Source organism: Coloeus monedula (assembly GCF_965178545.1).
Source record: "Coloeus monedula genome assembly, chromosome: 29".
Lineage (NCBI taxonomy): Eukaryota > Metazoa > Chordata > Aves > Passeriformes > Corvidae > Coloeus > Coloeus monedula.
In genome coordinates this window covers 456,035-480,266 of record NC_138809.1, presented here as the reverse complement: position 1 = coordinate 480,266, position 24,232 = coordinate 456,035, and the positions used below count along the sequence as shown (strand labels likewise).

The 24,232-nt window shown below is 54.3% G+C and overlaps 1 protein-coding gene across 7 annotated transcripts in view; it reads right to left on the bottom strand.

Annotated features, from left to right (window-relative positions):
• Nucleotides 1-24,232, bottom strand: part of MEF2D (myocyte enhancer factor 2D) — a 75,531-nt gene that overhangs the window by 18,619 nt on the left and 32,680 nt on the right. For 6 of the 7 annotated variants that reach the window (XM_082298849.1, XM_082298855.1, XM_082298852.1 and 3 more), the window contains 3 exons: nt 13,697-13,991; nt 7,411-7,614; nt 500-637 (listed from right to left, as the gene is read on the bottom strand). In XM_082298849.1, coding sequence (XP_082154975.1) covers nt 500-637; nt 7,411-7,614; nt 13,697-13,750 — 396 coding nt within the window. In that variant the 5' untranslated portion in view covers nt 13,751-13,991. Of the gene's footprint in view, nt 1-231; nt 367-499; nt 638-7,410; nt 7,615-13,696; nt 13,992-24,232 lie in introns of all 7 variants that reach the window. The other variant, XM_082298854.1, reaches the window with a different exon arrangement.

The following is a 24,232-nucleotide window of genomic DNA, read 5'->3' as shown; positions in this document are numbered from 1 at the left end:
CTCCTGCACTGGCCAGAGCCAAGGAGGGTCAGGAATGCCAGAATGATTTTCCCAAGGATGGGAAACAGGAAGGGCCCTCAAGAGCCAGGTGCATTCAGGGCTGCAGGGGCTGTTGGCATCGGCTCCCAAGGCATGGCACGGCTCCGAAGCAAAGCCATGCAAAATCCACCCCCCCGTCACCTGGAGGCACCGGGGAGGGGACCAGGGAGCTGCAGGCCACCAGCTACTCACTGCGAGCCGGTAACTCTGCATCATTTTATCAAACTCCTCATCAATCTTTTTATATTTCTCTTCCGTCTGCGGGGTCAGCGCAAACACTTCATCCCCTTCCGGGCTCTCGCACTCCCTGTGCTTCTTGTTCAGCGCCTGTTACGTGTGGGGGGACACGGGGGTGTCGGGGAGGGAGCGGGGGACGAGGTTGGGGGGAAGTCGAACAGAAGAGAAACAAAACAGAAAAGAACATATAATGAAGGTTTTCCAGGCACGGGCAGGTACTTACACCGTATCGCTTGAACAGGATATCCAGATCCTCGCTGCCTTTGCGGTATTTATCCTCCATCAAGGGGCTCTGGTCTATGGAGTCGTCGCCGTCGGGCTCTGGGCTGTCACAGCCGTTAAAACCTTTCTTTCTTAACGTCTGAAAACACAACCGGAACAGTCTGAGATCCGGGAGTGGAGATGGGGAACACGGGCAGGTCCCCCCAAGAACATCCCCTGGCCTGGATGGACTTGCCCCTGTACAAATCAACACCATCACCCCAAGATGTTGCTGACCTCTATGGGGTGAAAAAGTCAGGATACAGCCCCTGGCTTTTGCCTCTGATTTAGGAGTTACAGCATGAAGAGCGATGGAGAGAAACTTCCTTGGTTTCAAAGGTTCTGGTTACACTGGGACTGAATTTGGCCCTGCATGAACTCAGGCGTATTTGTCACTTCAAGTGCCACAACATCACAGTGGGGAAAAAAACCTTAACGCTCTTTGCTGTCCTGCAAAAAACCAGGGAAACCCTGCTTACAAACAGCCAAATAGGAAAGTAAACCCCAAAATTATAAGCAAATTGTCAAATTTGTCAAAATTTCCTGACAAAATGATGAGTGGCATTTGCCAAATGCAGGAGTGCCACAGGAAGAGCATCACATGACAGGGCATGTGGCACGGTGACAGCTGTGAGCCCTGCTGGGGGTGACACAGGGGGTGATGGCAACAACACTGGGCAGCAAACCCCACACCAAGACTGGGCTCACAAACAGGAAACGGGCACTGCTACATCGAGGTAACGAGGTGAGACAACCACTCCTCATTAGGAGGAGCCCGGTGACCGCAGAGCACGGTGACACCCTGAAGTCCTTCACTGGTATTCAGCAGCCAATTGAGATCCACTTTGAATCCCTCTGTTTCCAACATTCCAAAAGCAATTAGGCATTATGACGGAACCAGCACTTGCCAGCTCTTTTTTTTTTTAGAAGTCAAAGCTACAGAATTTCCTGGAAGTCTTGATCCCTTTTCATGCCAAATTCAGCAGGGGGAAAAAAAAAGTCTTGACAATTCTCTGTCTTCCTAAACAGCAACAAACATCTCCATTCTGAGGCCAAAGCCTGTTTGGGAGTGGCTCCTCAACTACCTGCGAGCTCCAGGAAACACAGGGCTCCTAGGGGGAATTTTGCTGGAGCGAATAAAACCCAGGATGTCTCCAGAAGGGTTGGGAATGCTGCGGGCGGGATTTGCTCGGCACCGCTCCGCACACCGCGCCACAGGGCTCCGCTCTTCCCGCAGCTCGGGCTCGGTGGACCCTTGTGCCAGGCAGCCACGGCCAAGCAGTGGGCACCACACCCACCCCCAGCCTGTTCTCCATCCAGCTGAAGCTTTTCACAATATTTCCCATTAAAATGACTCCTTCCTGGGCCTTCCCAGGCACCATTTTCACCCTCGTTACTGGATTCAGCTGCAGAGGAGAAACGTTCTCGTTCACATACAGCTCCACAAGAGAAGGACCAGACTCACTCCTGACCGTGGTGGCAGCTGATGCCCTGTTTAGTGTCACCAGTAATTCCTGATACCTAATAATTATTAACTAATTACCTAATAATAATGATTTGGAATAATTCTTATACCTAATATTAATATTATACTTAATAATTCCTGGTATCCCTAGTTCCTGTGTTGACTCTCTGCAGAGAGAGGCAGTAGGAATCAGAGTCACTGCCATGAATGGGAGATTCCCAGGGCTTTTTCTGCAGTTTCCCGAGGATCTTTCCGTATTATTTTTCTATTTTTGTACGTGTCCTTGTTTGTTCTCAGAATGGCCCAAAAGAGGAAGAGGTGCTGCTAGTGGGGAAGGAACAGCGTTGCCTTTTTTTTTTTTGAAACTGCTTTTTGTGGATTTTTTTTTCCAAAACCTTTTGTTTCGCCGACGCAGCCAAAAGACGGAAAGTTGAGCTTTTCTCTAAATAAAAAAGTTTTTCCTTTTTCTCTTTTAGAGGCAAAATGGAAAAAATTGTTCCATGAGCAGTGAAGCAAAGAAGCTGGGTTTCCTTCAGGCACTGGAGAAACTCTCTGGTGTCTAACAAGGGGCTGTGGCCATCTCGCCACGACTCCCTTTGCAGGGGCTGGAGCTGGACCCCTCGTCTCTGCCCTCCCATCCCCGGCTGGGAATTAGGAAGGTAATCCCTCACATCCCTGAAAACTCCTGTCCTCCAGCAACAGCTGGTGGCAGGTTCAGAAGCTGTGGGGATGAACGAGCCACCACCATCCCCCAGGACCTCAAAGGAGGGAACCTCACAATGGGATTTTTCAAGAGGTCTCAGCCGAGCAACAACATTCTTCTGTCTAAAACCTGCAGCAACGCTGCTACCAGGGAGGTTTTTAGGCAGCTCCCAGGACCCTCAGCTCTGCCCGTATTTGACACCTGAACCAAGCACAGGGACAAGCGAGGGGCCGCAGCCACCAGCCACAGCATTTTGCCATTTCTAAGTCCACAGAAAATCATCCTGGGGGTTGTTCCCTCAGTAAGTCTGTCAAGGAAAGCAGTGGAATGGGGTGGATGTGGCTCTGCTCACTCAGACCCTGAAACAGCTCACAGCATTGCCCCTTCACATTTCCCAAGGTCTTTCTCTGTGGGCCTAAGACATTTGGTGTCCCAGCTTTGCCTTGGTCTCTTTGCTCTCCCCAGCCACCAACTTTATAAAATCAATCAGAACTGCAGTGTCTGTGAGACCCACAGTTCCCCGCCAGGGTGTGTCCTCAGCAGAGGAGCTGTGAGGGGCAGCTGTGGTGCTGCCATCCCTGCTCCAGCAGGAAACCTGCCAGCAGCCCCAGGAAGCATCAAGCCACTTGTGCATGGGGAAAAAAATCCTTCCTGGATGCTACAAGCAGCAGAAGCGTGAGCTGGGATTGTAAACCTGAGAGCTGCGACTGTGACCCCCAAACTGGGACGGTGACCCTTGAGCTGGGGCTGTGACTGGTAACAGCGAGGGGCTGCTGGAGCTGCAGGGAAGGGGACGGCGACAAGCTCCAGAGCTGGCAGGGCTGAGGATGGGGCTGATCTGCAGCACGGTGGGACGGGAAGCACCGGCGGCGGGGAGGGACCGGGGCCGGAGTCGCAGCAGGATACGAGCCAAGGCAGCGTGGCTTGCAGCAATCTGCTGCTCAACGAGAGGTTTGGGACAACAAAATGCCATTTCCAGCCATACGGGCGTTGGCTGCCGGTTCTTTCGGGGTTGGTTTTTTTTTTTTTTTTTCAAAAAAAATGTGTGTCCCACATTTTTAGCTTTTTGTCAAGATGATGTAAAAGGAAAACAATTCTGCTGGAGCGGGAATCAAACCCAAAGATTCCTGTTTTCGGGATCCCTGCAAGGTCTTTTAGAAAAGAACTTTCCTCTCATTCCTCCTCTTTCTTTTTGCCAGGGAGAAAACAGAAGATGCAAAGAGGTTTTCAGGAAACCTTTCTGTCATTGGGCTGCAGCCAGCGGAACACAACCATTTTTCATATGGAAGAGATTTAAAAGCAATTCCTTTCCAGCAGAAAATTTTCAGAGAAAACGAGGGTGAGAACTTCCCATTGCAAAAATCCACCTCGCTCATCACCTGCCCCTCTCCCTGCCACACTCAGGTGCCCCCCATTCTATCAGGACCCACTGCACATCCTGCTTTTCCAGGCAATATTCTCAATTCCATGATCCCAGCTCACATGGGAGCAGATTTCCAATCCGAAGAGGGGAAGAGAGCAGCAGGAAATGCAGAACATGTGAGAGGAAACAATGCTCAACCAGGATGCGGCTGACTTCCCTTAGAGGAGGGACACTCAACCACTCTGGGCTTTGGGGAAGTCTGGATGAGGATAAGGATGAGAAGGAGGATGAAGACATGACACTGGCAGCTGCCTCTGCATTTCACCACCTCCTGCAAAATGTCTGATTTAACACATCCTGGGGAATGACAACCCCAGGAAAGAGAATTAGGGGAAAATCAGCCCCTCCAGGACATTCAGCCAAGGAAAGGGCAGAAACGGCTGTGTGGCTTTAATTGGCTGCGGAGCATCCTGGTGCCCGGTGAGCTCTGCTCCGTCCAAGTCCCTTATCAGGAACTGGCACATCAGCCAGGCTGTGAGGAAACGAGAAGCGACAGCAAGGACCAAAGCCGGCGTGATCCCAGGCTGGGCGTGCACGTGGCACCCAGCGTGCCTGTCTGGGGGCTCAGCTGGCCCCCGCCTGATTAAGGAAACCCCCCTCTCTGCACTAGAGAGATTTTCTCAGACTTAAAAGCCTGCAATAACCAGGACTTTGCCGGGCACAGGGAGGCTGCAGGGGTTGCGTGGCTGAATCCCACTCCTGACAGCTGCTGCCGAGCCCTGGCACAGCTGAAACACAAGGGTGTCCCTGCAGGGAAGGGTCCCCAAAAGGCAGCTGGGGTGTGGAACCCCTCTTGAACTAGGGCTGTGCATGCTCATCATGGAGCAGCTCTGCCTCTCACTAAATATCCAGGGCATAAACCAGTCAAGGACATTCCTGCACAGCACAGGATGGGGTGCCCCCAGTCCCGCCCTCAGATGCACCTCCCCAGGACCAAAAAACCAGGAGATCTCATGTTTACTGCTGTTTTAAAACAGAATTTGGACACAGCAACTTGTCCTGCCTTGAGCTGTGGTACCAGTGCTTTTGGCCCCAGGAGCCCCCAGCCTGGCAGTGCTCAGCTCAGCTCAGCCCTCTGGGGCTGCCGCTCGCTCCCCTTCCACCAGGAAAACAAAATCAAGAGGCTTCTGCCTCAGCTCCTCCAGGTCCTGGCTGCTCCTCATCCTTCCTGAGATGCTGCCAGAGCCACTCAGGGCTGAATCCCTCAGCAGGAAGGGGCCACGGGTGTCACAGGGAAGGTGGGTTGATACAGCAGCCCCTTGAAATCCACTTAAAATCGTATTTGGTGGCAAATTCCCAGCCTGGGTTTTCACGATCTCTAAATGCTCCATGTGGGGAAGCTTCCAGAATGAGAAGATACTTTTTGTGAGTCAAGTTCAACTGGGAGCCACCAAGAAACATGAGATAAATTGGATTTGTGTGTAGTGGGGACACAGCTGGGCTGGTGGAATCTGACCTGGGAGAGGGGAAACGGAAATAAGCACCAAGAGCAGGAACGGTCTCCTGGGGGCATGGATTTGGAAAACAGCAAAAATCTTAGAGCAGCCCCAACCCTGCTCCCAGACAAGACAAGGATGAGGAGGGATGCTTGAGCAGCCTCCAAACCTGCCTGCACCCCAGCAGGCTTTGCTCCATGACGTCTCTGCCAGCAAGACATGCCGAGCCCGGCGTGTTTGGGCTCTTTTTCTTGCCATCCACCAATATCCTTCCGCTCCCGATGTTCCTCTCCTTGGCTTTGGATGCAGATCCAGCTTTTCATGTGGTGCAAACACAGTGTTTCTTTGGGTGCCAAGGACTGTGTGTAACTTGTCGGCTTGGGAGTGTTTGCATCTTGGACCATAAGGGAACAGAGAACGCTGCCCAAAATGTTTACGGTATTTTTAGGCCAAGACAAATCTGTTCGATGCTGCGAGCGCCGCAGCCTGAGCATCCCGGAGAGGCTGCGCTGCTGAGCACGGCAGGGAACCGCCGGCATTTTGCACAGTGGATGGGCATTACCTGGCTCAAACAGGCCAAAAAGGACATCTTGGAACCATTTTGAAGGCCCCTACAAAACTGTGCGGTGGCAGAAGAGTCTCCAAACCCCAGCAAGGGAAGGCAGATGATGCCAGATGCTGCCATGGCTCAGCCATGGGGTGAAAACCTCAGGTCCAAATCTCTCAAAAAAACACATTTTACAGAGCATAAAAAAGAAAAGCGAGATTTAGGGAGGGGGCAGGCTGGGTTTTTTCCCCTTCCCCTTCATGAAATCAAAGCCTTGCTGGCCAAGGGGCACCAAAGGAATTCAAAGGCAGAAGTAGAAGCCCAATTCCTCCAGCACAGCAGGCCGTGTAGCTCCACTCTGCCACCAGTGGCTCTGAGGGCATTAACTGATGCCCATAATGCCACTAATTACAAAGCCAAGCCCTTCATTTGCCTGTCTGTCCAGGTTTAATGGCAGCTGCCCCCATGCAGATGACCCCGCAGCTCCATCTGCAGTTACTGCTGAGGGAGAGGATGTGACCAACGACCGAGGCACTGCTGGCACTCTCCTGAGAGCCAAATGTGCCCCGTGCTCGGGCCCAGCGATACTCTGCCACCACCAGGGACAAGGACAAAGCTGTGGAGAGGGCCAGGAAGGGGGCACCAACAGCACATGGCAGCTGAGCATCTCCTGCAATGCTGGCAGGCTGGAGGAGAGCGGCCTTGAAGTGAGCGCAGTTTGGGCATGGTGCCACTGGCAGTGCTGGGGATGGGTCAGGCTGGACATGGTCAGGCCACCCCTGGAGACCCACAAAACGCAGCCAGACAAGCCTTGAGCAAACCCACCAACCCATGAGCTTGGCCATGCTTTGAGCAGGCCCTGGACCAGAGGCACAAGGCCCATCCCACCTGAATTCCTCTGTGATTCAGCCGCTGGTGCCCTCCCACAACCCCACTGTGCCTGTCTCAGTATCAGGCTGGGGCAATGTCACCAGCTGTACCAGGCACTCCCAGTGCAGCAGCCCCAGGAGCTGCCTCCAAATCCATCTCGTTGTCTGCCTGGACCACAGCAAAGTCCCACAAAGGAGTAGGCTGAAGTGCCCACAAGGCATTAGGTCAACACACAGCTCGAGACAACTCCAACTCTACCACTCAGAACAGAGCAGTTTTATAGGTTGGACCAAAACCATGCAAAATCCATCTGGCACTGAGTGTGGGAGATGTGCTTGCTCCATCCCCACTCCTGCAGCCAGTATGGGACCAGACTCAGCCCTGGCTCTACCACAATGCCAGAGCCGGGGCAAGGATGGGCGGCCTCACCTCAATGATGTCGGCGTTGGTCCGGCTCTCGTGGGGCTCGTTGTACTCGGTGTACTTGAGCAGCACCTTGTCCATGTCGGTGCTGGCATACTGGAACAGCTTGTTGGAGTGGTTGAAGATGATGAGGGCAATCTCGCAGTCACACAGGACACTCAGCTCATAGGCCTTCTTCATCAAGCCAAACTTGCGCTTGGTGAAGGTCACCTGAAAGCAAGGACAGCCATGGTGAGAAGCTGTGTCCATGCTGCCACAGACCCAACACCTCCCAGAGAAAAATGGGATGACCACTGGAGGAAGAGCAAAAGGAAGGGGAATGCAGAGGGAATATTCTGTCTCAGTTTCCCCAGTTGGACCCAACCCCAAGCTCTCCTCTCTTGCCTCCCTCTTCCAAACAGTTCATATTGCTGCCTATTTCGGGATCCTCCAAAGGCAGACACTTCACAAGCACAAAGATGATTATCAGCGTTGGAAATCACATATTGCCAAATCAAGAGAAAATAAATTTCAGCAAAATCCCCAGCAGGGCTGCCATCTGTCCGGGGGCTGCGGGTTTTTAAGTGGAATATTCAAGCGATGGAGATCTTGTCCTTGCTTGCTGCAGCTGCACTTCGAGTGCCCAACCCTGGGGGCCACAGAGCTCGGGCCTAGCACCCCGAAACTGCCCAGGGTGCCCACCCCACCCCTGACCCACTCTCCTGCTCACCAGCCTCCACTTACCTCGGGAGGCTACACTTCCCCAAGGGCACCCTGAGCCCTTGTACCAGGGGCCCACCCAGCTGCCACCTCCGTCTTGCTGTCCCCTTGTGTAGCCTCACTGGGGTGTTTTCCCTCACCGCTTGCCCAACTGGGGTCCCCGTTCTCCCCGACCCACCCTGCCCCGAGCTGTCACCAGAGCTGTTGGCTGACGAGGCAGCTCCTGCAGGACTGATCCTGGAGAGCTGGCTGGGGGCTGGGGCCAGGACTGGGGCTCGGTGCTGGCTCCAACACCCGCTCCAGATGCCGGGCAGACGTTGGGCTGCTATTCCCAGCCCACGCTCAGCTCTCAGCACCACACTCCTAACAGGACCCAGCTGGTAGAGAGGGAGCTGGTTTGGGGCTCCCTGTCCCGGCTGCAGTACAGACAGCTGCTGAGGGTCCCCCACCCTTCCAGAACATGTGGCACACTGATGGGGAAGGCACAATGCTTTGCCAATGCCCTCTCAGCAAGTAAAAAGCAGAAAAAAAAAAAAAGAGGCAGGAGGTCACCACTTTGTCCTAAGCATTGCTCTGGGGGCAAAGCAGCCTTCGGGGGAAGGGCTGGAGATGAGCTGAGATGCCCTTGGGTGCCCAGAGCTGCTCCCTCTCCACATGGGAGGGCTCAACTGCATTCTGGGCCTCCACCACAGCATCAGTTTTGCTGATTAAAACTGAACAGCTTTAATTCGCAGGGCTGAGGGAGCAGAGTGAACGAGGCTGCTGCCATCGCTCAGCCCGTCAGTGGCATCACAGCCACAGTCCAAAGAGCTCAACAGGGAGCTGCCCAGTTCACAGCGATGGTGAGGAGCAGTGCCACCGTGATGCCACCAGCAGCACCCAGCATGCACCCCCAGGGTCCCGCATCCCTCGAGACAGAACCGTGTCTCTGCGTGTGGCAGCAGGGCAGAGCAGGGGAATCTGGGCACACTTGGCAAGGGGAGCTGCTGCCCCTCCCCGCCATCTCCCAGAGATGATTAAGCAGTAACGAGATTCGGCTCTAATCGCCTCATCCCCTGGAAAGTGTAGGGCCAGCACCCTGTGCTGCCGTGGCCACCACGTGCGCTGCTTTCGCCACGGCCACTCGCGCTGCCAGCGCCGCCCCAGCCCCGGCGCACTCTGATGCAAACTGAGGTACTCGAGGGTCAGCTCCTGTGCCATCAATAACTGCCCCTCCCCACTAGCATCCCGGACTTCTCAGCCACCCAAAACCTCTGCCACGGGGCTGCTCCCAAGACCAAGAGCCGGTCTGTGGCCGCACTGTGACTTCATGTGGGACCCAGCTGCGGTTCTGTTCCTGCAGCCGTGGCAGGACAGGCACTAAAACCACGACCTGTCCCCCTCCCCAGCACGCCCTGTCTCCCTGTCGCTCTCCCCAGCACGCCCTCTCTCTCTGTCCCTGCCTGGACACTCTCCGGGCTCTGACTCACCCTCCAAGCAGCTCGAGGAGCCCCTGAGAGGAAAACACGCAGCGTCTCCACCAAGACAGGGGGAACAGCCGAGGGTGGTTGTTCCTGCAGCTGCTGGTGCCAGGGACACCTTGCCAGGCACCACAACAGGCTCAGCCACCGAGATTGGAGGCAATGGGGTGAGGCCGAGATGTGTGAACGGTGGGGCGGCTCTTGGCCTTGAAGACCAGTGACAAGCATGGTTTGGGTTTTGCCCTTCAGCAGTGAAGAGTGTGGGGTCATCTCCCCCAAATCAACCAGCAACCTGGGCAGAGCTGAGCAGAACACAAAACACCAAATTATCCCTCTAGAGATGAGGGATCTTCCCTCTGCAGACAGGGCACAGCAGCATCCCTCTCTACTGGCACCCCTGCACCTTGCAGAGAAAAGCAAAGATTTGCCACCATATCACACAAAAGCATCACCTAACACCGCCTTGTGCATCCACTCGTGACCCAGGCCAGAAACCCCAAACCTTCCCCTGACGCCGTGCACGAGCCTCATCTAGAAGAATTAACCTTGTAAGTCTAAGAGGGTAATCAAATCTCATGCTTCAGGGCATAAGCCAATCCCCAAAGGGGTCAGGAAGGAATTACTGCCCCACACTAGCAGGGGATTTTTGCCTTTCTCCTGATGCAAACCATATTGGCAGTTGCCAGAGTCAGCGGCCTGGCCCTGAAGGGCTGATGGCCTGATCTGCTGTGGCAAATCCTCTCCAGTAATTCCTCTAATGACATTACTTGCTCTCCTCCCCTGGTTTTGGCTGCTGCTGTAATTCACAGAATCACACACTCGTTTGGGCTGGAAGGGATCTTAAAAGCTCATCTTGTCCCACCCCCTTGCCATGGCAGGGACACCTTCAGCTAGACCACGTTGCTCCAAGCCCCATCCAACCTGGCCTTGGACACTTCCACGGATGGGGCAGCCACAGCTTCTCTGGGCACCCCGTGCCAGGGCCTCTCCACCCTCACAGGGAAGAATTTTCTCCTAATATCCAATATAAATCTCCCTCTTTTCAGTTTAAAACCATTCCCCCCTTGTTCTGTCACTCCAGGTCCATGTCTAAAGTCCCTCTCCTGCTTTCCTGGAGCCCCTTTAGATCTCCATGGAGCCTTCTCTTCTCCAGGCTGAACACCCCCACCTCTCCCAGCCTGGCTCCAGAGTAGAGGTGCTCCAGCCCTCAGAGTATTTCCGTGGCCTCCTCTGGACCCACTCCAGCAGCTCCACACCCTGCTGGAGTCTCCATGTGGGCTCTGGTCTGTGCCCCCACGGAAGGCAAAACCTGGGACACGAGCAGGGTCAGACTTGCTGATGCCATAGGCTCAGTGTGAGATGCATGGGAAGAGCTTCACCTGTCAGCAAAGGCTCTGGAGAGCCCCTGCTCCAGCCTGAGCTCTCCCTGAGAGCCACAATGCCTCAGCAGCCCCAAGCCACGAACTTGGCAGCACAAGTGAAAACACAGGTGTCAAAAGCAGCTCTGCCTCCACCTCCTTGCACAACCACTGGCGAATCCCTCATTCTCCAGGGCATCCCTGCACCATTCCCACTCCCCATCCCTCCCTCTCCCGACAGGCGCAGGAGCCGTAGGAGCCACCCGGGCACGCCAAGGACGGTGTGCGCTCGCCCGGCGCAGCTGGGGCGGCCGGCCCTGCCTTCCAGCAGCAGTGCCCCATCTACAATTCACCAGCGCCCAGCTGCTCCGCTCCCGAGAGAGCGACCGTGCCCTCTGCACCCAGCCGGAGCAGGGGGGCTGCCGTGGGGGCAGGGGTGGGCTGAGGATGCTCCCAGACGCTGGGTTTAAGCCAGCTTAGCCGGCAGCCTGCAGCCACAGCGGGCACGCACGCATGGACGCTCCTCAGCGCTGATCCGCAGCAACAGCAGGAGAGGGAGGGAAGGAGAGGGAGAAGCAAGAGGCAGCTCTGGGGAGACCTCACAGCAGCCTTCCAGCACTTAAAGGGGCTTATCAAACGGACAGAGAGGGACTTTTTACATGGGCAGATAGTGATGGGATAAAGGGCATGGTTTTAAACTGAAAAAGGGGAGATTTAGATAGGATATTAGAAGGAAATTTTTGCCTGTGAAGGTGGGGAGGCCCTGGTACAGGGCGCCCGGAGAAGCTGTGGCTGCCCCATCCCTGGAAGTGTCCAAGGCCAGGTTGGATGGGGCTTGGAGCAACATGGTCTAGTTGAAAGTGTCCCTGCCCATGGCAGAGGGGTGGGACGAGATGAACTTTTAAGATCCCTTCCAGCCCAAATCATTCCATGGTTCTATGAGATAAAGCAAGATGGGACATTTCTGACTCTGGGGAGTGGATCCTGGCATTGCACACGTACAGTGTGGAGCAGGAGAGCAGAGCAGGAGGGTTCTCACCCTCTTTACAGCTCCTACCACAATGGGTAGAACAGATCCCACTGCCTGGAGCAGTCCTTTATAATGAAATGTCCCATTTCCTGGTATGTCCTTTTTTCCCAAAGAAAGGGAGCTGCGAAAATTGATTGCAAAGCTGTGCTGGTGACCAATTAAACAGCTGCTGCTTTGCTGACACCCAGTTTGATCAGGCTGGTTTCTGGGAAGCAAAGCAAGATGTGCTGCACTGGGGCGGGGAGCAATGCTCCCGTGCTGGGTTTTGGAAGAACCAGCCCAGCCAGGGATGCAGCTACTGCCAGGGGAAAACCAGTGTCCCCCAGCCCAGGGAACATCACCTGACATCAGAGATGCACTAAAGCCCTGACACACAGCCACGCAGAGCAGCTCCTGCGGCCGAATCCCACCCAATGCTGAGAGACCTCAGCAAGGGCCTTTACCTCCAGCCTGTGCCGAGGAGCAGCTCATCCCTCAGAAACAGTCCCATCACTCAGCTGCTGCCTCTGCAAAGAAGTGCCTCTTTCCTTTCCCAAAGGTTTATCCAGCAGGGCCAGGCTGTGCCAGCCCCCTCCAGCATTACCAATTATTTTCCATTCATTTGAACTTCCAGCAGGGCTCCAGTCACTGCAGAGCCCTCACTCCCCTCTGCAGCACTGCCCTGTAAAATACACTCCAGATCCTTCAATAACCCCTAAGGCCGTGTTTCCTCCTCAAGATGGACATAAACAACCCCAGGAGCAACTGGGACATCAGCAAGAACTATTTGATGCCCACCCTGGCCCCCACCACCAAGTGAAGCTATAATGAGGAAAACCTGCCATTTCCTATTGTTTTGCTGAGGAGCAATAAAGTGGTTCATCCAATTCTGTTCTTTGCCACTCTTTAAGGATTAGTAATATATCCACATGCTTTTTTACTGTTTTTTCTGTTTTTCTGGAGTGCCAAGTGGCAGGAAAGAAGTTGGCAGGTCATGCTGGGGTGCGGTGGTGGCTGGACTAAAGGCAGAGGCTTGGATCTGCTGAGCCAAACTCCAGGAGCACAGAAAGCAAAGGGAAGTCTTGTGGTTATGGGAAATACATTGACAGAATCATCCCAGAGCAAACCTGGGCTGGCAAAGTGCTGCTGCTCCACCACTCCAGTTTAAGGAACATGGAAATTTGGGAAAAATCTGCTGGTTTTTGTTTTCCCTCTGAGATACATGAATGCATTCCTACACACATGCACATGCGTGTGTGTCTCGGGCTCGGCTTCAAGAGAGCCCAAGGAAAAAAGCCCTGGAGTCATGTAAGTTTACAACTGAGGAAAAAAAAGGAATAATTTGAGTTGTTTGCGTTCAGCAAAATGGATACTTGTTGTGGCTGTTTTTTATTGAAAAACCACATGGAAAATGTCAACTGAAATATATTTTCTGCAAGACAAAAATAAAAAAAAAGGGGGGAACTAACTAAGTGGAGAAGATACTTTCTTCTGGAAAAGCACTTAGATGGAAATGGCTCAAGGAGCTCCAAGGCGAGGAGCAACGCCTGGACGGGAGAGAGCAGCGGGGCCGTTTGCCTGTTCCTGGGATCCGCCTGGATCCGGCCTCAGCACCAAGTCTCGCCCATCCCATTTTATGGATTGGGAAAAACACAGCACTGGTGGCCCAAAATGGGATAGAAAGGGGTCATTTTGAAACATGACCCTTAAAATCCCCAACGGGAGGAGAAGGGTGAGGTGAGGGAGCGGGGAGACGCAGCACTGACCTGCCGATTGCGCTCGTCCGTGATCCGCTGGATCTGGATCTTTTTTCTCCCCATCTTCTCCGGAAATCCTCACCGCACCCGGGACGACTTTGGCTCAGGGGAGGGGAGAAGCAACCCCGCTTTAAAACGCTTTCATTAAAGAGCGTGGGGGGCTTTTTTCTCGGATGGAAAACAAACCCAAAAAAGCCAAAACAAAAAAAAAAAAAGAGTTTTGTGTGGCTCCGTGCTCAGTTCATGGTACCGTTGTGCGCGGCCAGATCCAGTGGGGCTGAGATGTCAGCAGCTGCTCAGAAACCTGCACAGCAAGAGAGACAGGAGTGAGACACTCTGCTCCCAAACCCCATCCAGGACCCGGCACCCTCCCGGCATCCTCCTACCGCCAGCACAGATCCCACCCCCAAGGCCAGGGTGGTCCCTGGTTCTTCCTCCCACCCAGCTGTGGGGCCAGGAGAGCTGCAGAGAGATTTATCCAAACTGCTCTCAAAGAAGCCCAAGGATGGAGGCCAGGAACACGCGTGCCACGGGACACGTGTGGGCCGGGCACTGCGACGCTCGGCGAGGAGGAGGAGACGGCAGCAATGTGCCCGTGAATCACTATTCCTCCGTGACACTCCAGACTTTTTTTTTTCTCTTAATAAAGTCATAAGCAGTCGAGTGGCTGGTGATTAGCTCGGGCAATTTAAATCCGTCTCCAGTTTCTGCGCTAATCTTCAATTTGGAATTTTAAAATGTCTTTATTTGATTACTTGAAAGAAACCTTATAACCAGGCACAGAAACCTAATTCTTATGGGGAAAGAGAACTCCGAAGGCAGCCGAGACAGCCTGGCCTTCCACTGGGCTCAGCCACAGCCGGACACTGGCTGTTTCCATGGATCTGGGGGATGCGATCAGCTTGGGGGTATTTTGTGCCCTCACCTCTCCCCCCAAAGGGACGAGTGCTGCAGGTCTCAGGGGACTCCCATGGCTCCTTCTGCAGCCTCCCCACAGTAACCTGCATCCCCCAGTGCCAGAGGCTGCATCCAGATGTACCAGGGTATCTCCTGGCACAGCCCCCCAGCCCATCTCACCCTCCTTCCCAGCATGTGCTGCACTATACGTGTGGGGGGACAAAGAGGGAACCTCAGCCAGTTCATTTTCCACAGGTATGTTTTTCTCCCTGCTCTCTCTCTGAGCAGCTGGATAACAGCAGTGATAACATGGCATTTAAGGCGAGGTGCCCTGTGCCAAGACCCAGGCAGAGGGAAAAACCAGTCCCAAAATAGCTTCCTATCTGCCTCAACTTGGCAGTCCCCAGCCCTCGGTCTTGTTACAAAAAGCTTGAAAAAAACCCACTTTTTCTCCCAAACCATCATTCCAAATCCAAAGCAGCAACCACACCCAACCCGACCAAGCTCCTCCTGCTCCTCTCCCACCCCAGAGCACCCCCAGACCCTGCTGAAGACCTTGGTCCCATCCTTAGTCCCCTCATCAGGCCATGCCACAACAACAAAAAAGCTCCAATAGTCTCACTCCCACACTTGTTTTTGGGGTTCACTGAGTCATGTGAGTCACTTCATCTTTTTCTCTGCTTTTCTGGGGGTAAAGTTATTCATCGTGCATCATGTTCTGTGGTTTCAGTGCAAGTTCAAGGAGCCCAGAGGAGAATGGGGAGACTTTTCCACATCCTGACATCCACAATTTGCCCTCCAGGGAGGATAAGGTATGGGGAGGCCAGGAAGAAGACCAAAGAGACAAAGGGCAGCAGAACCTGGTTTTTTTACACATAAATCCCACCAGTAAGACTCTTTGCAAGGACAGACCATGCAGGGATGCCATTTACTTCTTGAATCATTATTTCCCAAAACAGGTGCATGTTTTCCTCCCAGCAGCAAACAGGAGCAACCGCACAGCTGTGAGGAGCACTGTCACCATGGGGAACACTGAGCCAGTGCCAGAGGCGTAACTTTGGCTGCTGCTCCCCATCCCAGGACAGGTCCCAGAGCATCACCAGTTCCAGAGTACCACTGGTCCCAGAGCATCGCCCGCTCTGGGGCATCAGCAGTTCCCCAGCATCGCCAGTTTCAGGGCATCCCTGCTCCAGCCTGCACCATGAGAGCAGCCCTCGAAGGCTGGTGATCCAGGAAGAGCCAAAAGGAAAATGAGGATTTTTATTTCATCCACCTGGAGTGTCCACTCGGTATTTCCCTCACTGTGAGCCCACACAGGAGAGAGTCCACAGCCCCAAGGCTCAGAACCAAGGTGAAGAAACTCTGGAAGAGGAGGAACTTTTTGTCAGGTTTGCTTTGCTGCTTGTCCCTTCAGAGTTGCCGTTTCTTTAAACTGGCTGAAAAATAGTCACCTTCAGCATCTTCAAAACCACCAGCAGCAGCACAAAGTAGCAACAGCTCTCCAACCAGACCCAGGGCACGATGCTAATTCTTTCCGTGTGCTGCAGCTCTTGGACAGAGAAACCCTCTGAAAGACAGCAGATTTACTGTCCAAACCAGAGAGGAACTCTCCAGAAGCAACAATAAACACTGGAGAACAACGGGCAGTAAATTTAAACCGAGTGAAAGGAAACATATTTTAACACAATTTCGTTGTGGGACTTGTTCACAGGATGCTATGGCAGGCAAAAGCTCCACAGTGCTCAAAGAGATGGGATGTTTGTAGGGATGAGGAAAAAACCCCGGTGCTGCTCATCCCTGCCCTCAGCTCCACATGAGCATGGGAGCAGTGGGACTCAAACCACATTCCTCTCCCCAGGCCACAAACACACCCCAAGTGTTTCAAATCAAATCCCCTTTTTCAACCACCAAACCAGGTTCCTCCTACTGCTCTGAATCCCGACTCTGCACCCGCAGCGCCTCGGCTGGACGGGGAGCACTGTCCCAGCCTCAGGGTTTGCTTACGCCGCTGGATGAAGTTTCCCACAGGAAAAAGGTGATTTAACAGGTTTTTGCTCGTCATCATGGGGAGAAAAGCAGCTGCCATGTGCTGCACTTGATCCCTCTGCCCTGCACGAGAAGGAAAACACCCCACCGGGAGGGCAGCCCTTGGATGGGATGAAGAGGAGGGACGGAGAAGAGCACAGCATGTTCACTGCCCTCCAAATGCACCTGACAGAGGAGATTTCAACCCCCTCCCTTTTCTCTTCATGGAATTGGGGGTTTGGGGCGAGTTTATTTCTTTTTAGGTTGGGTTTTTTCCCCACCATATTTTTAAACCCAGGTATTTTCACATTTCCTGCCCAGGTGGCTGTTTCAGAAAGTCTGCCCACTGGCTCGAGTTTCTGAACAGCAGCTGGAAGAGCAAGAAACCTGGAGAGCCGCCCTCAACTCTCCTGCCCCTCATGCTGGCACTGCTGCTGTGGCTCGGCCCCAACCCTGGAGGATCCCCTCTGCCCCTGGAGCTCCCTCTCCTTCACCACCAAATTGCTTTGCCTCCCTGATTGCCCAGCCCGAGGCATCGAGATCACCCATGACCCTCATCCGTGATCAGGTGGAATTTAATCACCTGAATGCACACATGGCCAAGCACCCAGAGCACAGGACTGCTACAAGGAGCTGAGCTCCTCCAAACTTCTAACCTTCGGGGTCTCAAAGGATTTCATATACAATAACCCCACGTATTAAATCATCATCTCCTCCTTCTCAGACAGCAGCTTCTTTCTTTCTCCTGAGCCTTGTTTTCCAAGGAAACCGCCAAGCATCCCAGCTACTACACCCCAACAAGGAGGGCCCAAGGGCATGGAAAGGGACCTACAAATCTGCTGGAAAGCAAGTGATGGGTGGTGCACTGGCAAAAAGCCACCCTGACCTCTTCCACTCCCAGGAATCTCAACAAGGATCAGGGAATTCTGCATCGCCCCAGGGAGGCAGCGAGCAGCTCTGGGATGGAGGCAGCCACCAGCACCCGCTCCCCCTCCCCACGCTCCGCTCGCACAAGTGTGACTATCACAGCAATTAGCACACATGCCAATTAACTCCGAGCAGGTGCTGGTTAACTCTGTGCTGAGTAATTCATCCCCGGCTCCCAGTAAATTGCTCCAAATTGGAGAGACAGGCGAGAGAGCAGAGTTAGCATTTTGCAAATGGGGGAAGAAAGAAAAAGCACAGAGGAATCTCAGCTGGGAGATGTTTTTACAAAACAAGGAATTTGGGGGGCTGAATCCCCAGCTCCAAGAGCTGGGGACACAGAGGAGCTGATATCTCTTTCAAGTCTTTATTTCTGGATTTTTTAATCTACTGTGCAAATTCCTGATCTATTTCATCTATTTCTAAGTGGTTTCACCTTTGCTTTGCACAAGCAGCAGTGTGCTCTGCACTGCTCCATAACTTTTCACTGTTCCATTCCTACTGAGCCCCACGTTTCTCTCGGCACGAGCAGGGACACTGAGAGTCTCACATCCACTTTCTACGACCATTTGCTATTTTTAATATACTTTTATTGCATCCCTTTTTAGTCACTCCTTACTAAAGTTAGCTCGACACACCTCCCCTCTCCAGGGCGAAGGAATTCAGCTGCCCTTCCTTAACGCCCGCCTTGCAAAGCTGTGTGCTCTCAGCACAATGTCAGCTGAAAGAAACCAAACCTTGGCCATGGAGCTGCAGAGGGAAGATAAAAAAGATTAATCTGAAAGCTTTAGGAAAATAAATAAAGGCAAGTAAAAGCATCCTTTCCAAAAATGTATTTTCCTTTGGAGCTCTTTGCTTTTCCCAGCATGTGGCACCGTGCTCCCCAATCCACTCGTGCCTGTGCAGGAACACACAGCAGAGCCAGCGACACGAGTGATGGCAAAACTGGGATGGGTTCAACGTGGCACCAGTTCAAGGGACATTTCCCAATCTCCATCCCCAAAACAGGCCCTGTGCAATGGGGACGTCCTTGGCTGCAAGGAAACCTGCAAAAGGAGCTTCAAAGGACATCTGGAGGCTGGGAAAAGAAGGAAAATGCTGCCCTGCAAAGATGCAGCTCATCTTATGGAGGCACAGAAAGTCCCAGTTTGAAGGGAGAAATGCAGGTGACAGGTATGGCAGATCACAGCCCAACCCAGCAGCTGCTCCCCCCAGGCTCCCAACGCTCTCACTGTGGGACCAAGATTTGCAGAATGCTCCCAAAGATGCATTTTTCCTTAACTTGCTCCATCAAGTCAAGGGGCTGGCTGAGAGTAAAGGGAGGGTCCTCCCCACCACTATCCACCCCCAAGGAACAGGGCACCTGACACGACTGAATTCACTGACCCCGGCCCCAACACATTTTGGGGGTGTCAGGTTTATCCACATACAGAAACGACAGCAATAACGTCCCAGTCTTGCAGCTTCTCTGTGGGAAAAAGGTCATTACAAGGGAGCTTCGGCACACAGCCAGCAGGCACGTGGGGTACAAGGTGCAGGGTGTTACAGAACCATAAAATGATCTGGGTTGGATGGATTCTTAAAGCTCATCTCATCTCACCTCTCTGTCACCTACCCACAGGGAAAAGTTTCTTCCCAGTACCCCATCTAACTCTGCCCTCTGGCACTGGGAAGCCTTGTTATATCACTCCAGGTCCTTGTCCAAAGTCCCTCTCCAGCTCTCTTGGAGCCCCTTTAGGCACTGGAAGGCGCTCTAAGGTGTCCCCAGACTCTTCTCCAGGCTGAACAGCCTCAGGTCTCCCAGCCTGTCTCCAGAACAGAGGGGCTCCAGCCCTCAGAGCATCTCCATGGCCTCCTCTGGACTCACTCCAGGAGCTTTGTGTTCATCCTATTCTGGGAACCCCAGAGCTGGAGGCAGCACAGCAGGGGGGTCTCACCAGAGTGGGGCAGAGGGGCAGAATCCTTCTCCCTCACATGCTGCCCATGCTGTGGGGTCAGCTGGGCACAGCACCGGCTTACCGGGCTGCCAGCGCTGATGGCTGGGTCATGTCCACCTTCTTGTCCACCAACAACTCATCCTGTCCATCCACTCACAACAGGAGAGCCCAGGTGAGGAAATGCTGCTGTGCTGCAAAGCAGCCCCTGAGCTCGGCCTGCCATGGGAAGTGGTTTACACCCACCACGCCGAGCCACTGCCGAGCCCTTCGCTGCCCGTGCTGAGTGGGGCCAACGGGCCAAGTGAGGGAGGGAGCAACGATGCTCTCGAGGTGGCAATGACAGTTTGGAGGTGGCAAGAGCAGCCCCTCGCTCTGCTGCATCGCTCCTGCCACAAACCTGCAGCTTCTCCCACGAGAAGCAGCCGCGCTGAGAGGCGACGTGGCCGCACTGCCCCAGCAGCCCCCAGCACAGCTGTGACTCTCCACCTGCCACAAAGAGCTATAAAAGCAATTGCAACTATAAGCTATAAAAGCAACTGCAGCCGAGGTGTCCAAGCCTCACCTTGAGGATACCAGGTCCTGCACCGACACAGACCAACAGAATTGCTTCCCCACCCATGACCAGGGCTGGATCCCATCCCTTAAGGACATGGATTTAGCTCAAGTCACCTCTTGAACCCGCCTGTTTAACTGCAGTTCTTGCCTTCCTGTTTCCTTTCTTGCTGCCTTTTGTGAGTTAATTGTTGTTTTTTCAACATATCCTCCATGCTGACACCAAGGACTTTTCATTTCCTTCTGTGTGGTTTCTGGATCAGCAGGACTGACTTCCTTCTCTTTTGCAAAGCCCCCTTCCCTAAAACACAGTGCCTGTATTCATGTTAATGTTGCTCTTCCTCCCTGGCAAAGCCACTGGCATGGTGCTGGCCATCACCCCTGCTTTGCTGAGGGATGGGGGGCAGTGCTGGCAGGAGCAGCTCCAGCACCCCAGGGGAACGTGGTACCCAGGAGGAATGCAGCACCCACATGGGGACATCCTTGGCAGGAGAGCAGGCAGCAAGGGCAGGTGCCAGCGTGTCCCCAGCCCCACTGCACGCACCGTGAGGGACTCCAACTCGCCAGCTTAGCATTGTTTAGCACCTCTTTATCTCCAAACCGAGATCAAAACCGCACAAACATGCTCGAGTCTCCTCCAAAGCTTCTATTCTGGTTTCAGGATGATGCTATCTGGGTTCCTGTGTCGAACCTCCAGATGCAGGCAGGGGGAGGGGAGAGGAAGGTGACCGAAACACGGCTCCAGAGCAAATCTCCTGCTCAGAAATGCAGCTGCTTGACCCTCCCTGGGGCCAAACCTCACTCACCAGGCAGGTGCCAACCCAGCGCTGAGCTGTCATCCCTCCTGCACACCTCACACCCACAGCAGGGCCCCGATCTCCCTGGGATGGGCAGCCAAACCAGCACTCGGCTCCTCCTGCCTGCAGGAGGGAATCAGTCCCGCCAGCTGCAGGTGAAAACCTCGGGAACTCAGGGGAGCAGGAGTGAGGCTGGATTCAGTCAGACCCCCAAGGAATTTGAAAGAGACACATATATTCCTGACCCAGATTCAGGCACTCTCTGAAGAAAAGCAGATGCCAACCGTGCAACCAGCTCTGCTGAGCTGCAACAAAACCTCGCACCGTGCCAAGCCCCGCAGAGGCTGAGGAAAAGCACGGCCCTGACACAACGCTGGAGAACCGGCGTTTGCTGTGCAAGGCTGGGTGAAAGAAGGGATTTAGGGGCAATTATTAAACTGGGGTTATCTCATCCCCTGCAATCTGTGTGCCGGTGTGGAGTCAGACAACACCCTCAAGAAAGGATGACAGCGCCAACATCAGCACAAGAACTGGAGGCAGCACCCAAACCAGGAACCCTGGTCCCCTACACCCCAAATCACAGTTTCAACCCACACCACATGTAGACAGGGATGCCATCACATCCAGCACCACAGGAACACATCCTGGACTGGGGATGTGTTCTGCAGAGGCTGGGTGACAGCAGGTACAGCTGGTGACCTTCTCTACACTGCCGGCATGGCCAAAGACAGCAGAGGCTGGAGGGGACACAGGGAAGGGAGGCTGGGCAGGAGCTCCAGGAAAAGTCACTGCCAAACCCACGGCCCTGCTTGGTGCCGTTCAAAAGTCAACCAGGGAACCCTCACCCAAGGTAAGGACACATTTTCAGGAAGGAAAAGCCGGCAGGACCAGGACAAGTGGGGACTTGCAGCCCCTCACACCACGTGGCTTCCCAGAGAGGCAGCTGGTCCTCTCTCCTGGAGATGCTACAGGAAGGGAGCGGCATGGACAAGTCACTGCAGGGCTCGGTGCTAAACCAGAGGGCTTGGACAGTCTCCTGCTAAAGTGACCTTCAGAGCACCCTGAGAACAGCAACCAAAGGCTGATGCAGCTGCCAGAAAAGCCTTGTGACCTTGAGCAGCTCCCTTGGCAGTGGCATCCTCGCAGCAGGGGTCACCCATCGCCCTGAGCCCGGCTATGGTCTCCCAGGTGGCTCAGCAGCTTCCCCAGATGTGTGTATCAAGGCTGGGAACCCTGCATGTCCTGGGGGCTCCCCAATACAGGCACAGCATCCCCTTCCCCAGCTGGCACCACCTGCTTGCACAGGGCAGCCCTGCGCCATCTCCATCCCCATCCACCCTCCATCCCCACCTACCCTCATTCCCAGCCACCCTCATCTCCTTCCACCTTTCCTCCCCATCCACCCTCCATCCCCAACCACTTTCATCCCAATCCACCCTCCATGCCCAGGGAGGAGCAGCCAGACCCCCAAAGCTGTTCCCCTTCCCCCATGTTCTCTATCCATCACCAGCTCCAGAGTCAGAGACTGGGGGTAATTTTTCCCTCTGCACTAAGTAGGGTTTTCTAAATGATGGGAAGTGAGAGCCCATTATCCGGCTCCATTGCCCACCCCCACGGCTCCCTGCAGGGCATGAAATAACCACCTGCCAGCTCCCCGGAGCCCCGCACCGTGGCAATGAGATCGCAGCTTCCCCTGTCACTACTGTCAGAGCAAAATTTAGATACCTGGTAATGAGGAGGTTTAATATGACAGATGAGAGGTTGACTCATTAAAAAAAAGAGAGAGAAGGAGAGGGAGCTGAATTCGGGGTCGGATCCTGCACTCAGCAAATCAGGAGGCTGTCACGGCCAACCCCGCACTGGTGAGGAGCAGGAGCAGGAGCAGTTCTCAACCCCAAGCCAGCCCCATACTGGGGACTTTTGCTGGTGCTAAGGCCACAGGGAGGAAAGGGGAGGCATGGAGGGGGTGAGCATGGCTACAGCTTTTGGGGCCATCCAGTTCTGCTCCCCATGGAGCTGCCTCCTGCTCTGGGGTGGGGGGATCTGAGCCCAGGAAAAGCCTCAGCACCCAAGGGCAGCGATGTTTCACTTTGAGGGCGTTTCTCTCTTAATGAACAGCACAGCAACATCCCCAGCATTACCTCCAATCTCCTTGGCACCCCCATCCTGAGGGTGCACCCATCCCCCAGTGCAGCCCAGCCAGGACCCTGCTGCCAGCACCCTCACTGTGGGTCACCGCCACCACTGTGGTCACCAAGGACACTGATGACTTGTGTGTCCCAAAACACAACACACCCAAGGGGGACAATCACTGCCTTCAGCTCCAGCACAGGAGGCAGGGTCTTAGCATGGGGACCCAGTGGGGCTCCCAGGGGCAGCTCAGAAGCATCAGGGCAAAGCCCTCCCTGCTGGGGATTTAGGGGTTCTCCATGAAGGGGACAGGACTTCCCCCAGCAGCAGAGGGGACAACTCTCTCCTCTTGGTGGGTTTTACCCAGGGGAAATTCCATGAGACCTGACTGCTGCTCCAGGCCATCCGTGAGAGCAATGGAAGTCCACAGCAGCCCCACAGGACACAGCTGAGAGTGAAACTGTCCAGGGGAAACTCTGCTCTTCCCTCCTGTGTCAGTGGGATGGGGCTTGGGGATATGTCCTCTGCAGCCAGCCTGGGGCATCCTAGTACCCTTTGCCCAAGGGCACTGTGGCACAAATCATGAAATCCTAGAATGGTTTGGGTTGAAAGGAAACTTAAAACTCAATTTAGTTCCAACCTCTATCCCAGGTTGCTCCAAGCCCCATCCAACCTGGCCTTGGACACTTCCAGGGATGGGGCAGCCACAGCTTCTTTGGGCAACCTGTGCCAGGGCCTCCCCAGCCTCATAGGGAACAATTTCCTCTCAATATCCCATCTAAACCTGCCTACTGGCAGTGGGAAGTCATTCCCCCTTGTCCTGTCATTCCAGGCCCTCGTCCCTCCCCATCCAGGTCCAAAGCCCCTCTCCAGCTCTGTTGGAGCTCCTTTAGGCTCTAAGGGGCTCCAGGGTCTCGCCAGAGCCTTCCCTTCTTCAGGCTGAACAGCCCCAGCTCTCCCAGCCTCATCTCCAGATCATCTCCATCTCCAGCCCAGCCACGTGTTCAGGGACTCTGTGCCCCATCCCCACCCAGGAAGGGACACCCCAGAGCAGCTTTGCAGACCCTCCAGCACCCAAAGCCCAGTGCGGGCTCAGCCTGGGAGCCAGGGCTGCTGAGAGGCCAGAGGTTCCCAGTGCTACCCCGGAACTCAGCCCTTGAGCACAATCCTCCCTCCCAGTGCATGACTTCAGCAGCGCCATTCCCAAAGGCTCAGCCCTTTCCCAAGGACCACCAAGATCTTTCAAACTGGCCTCTCACAATCACTTCTTTGTTGGTTTCACA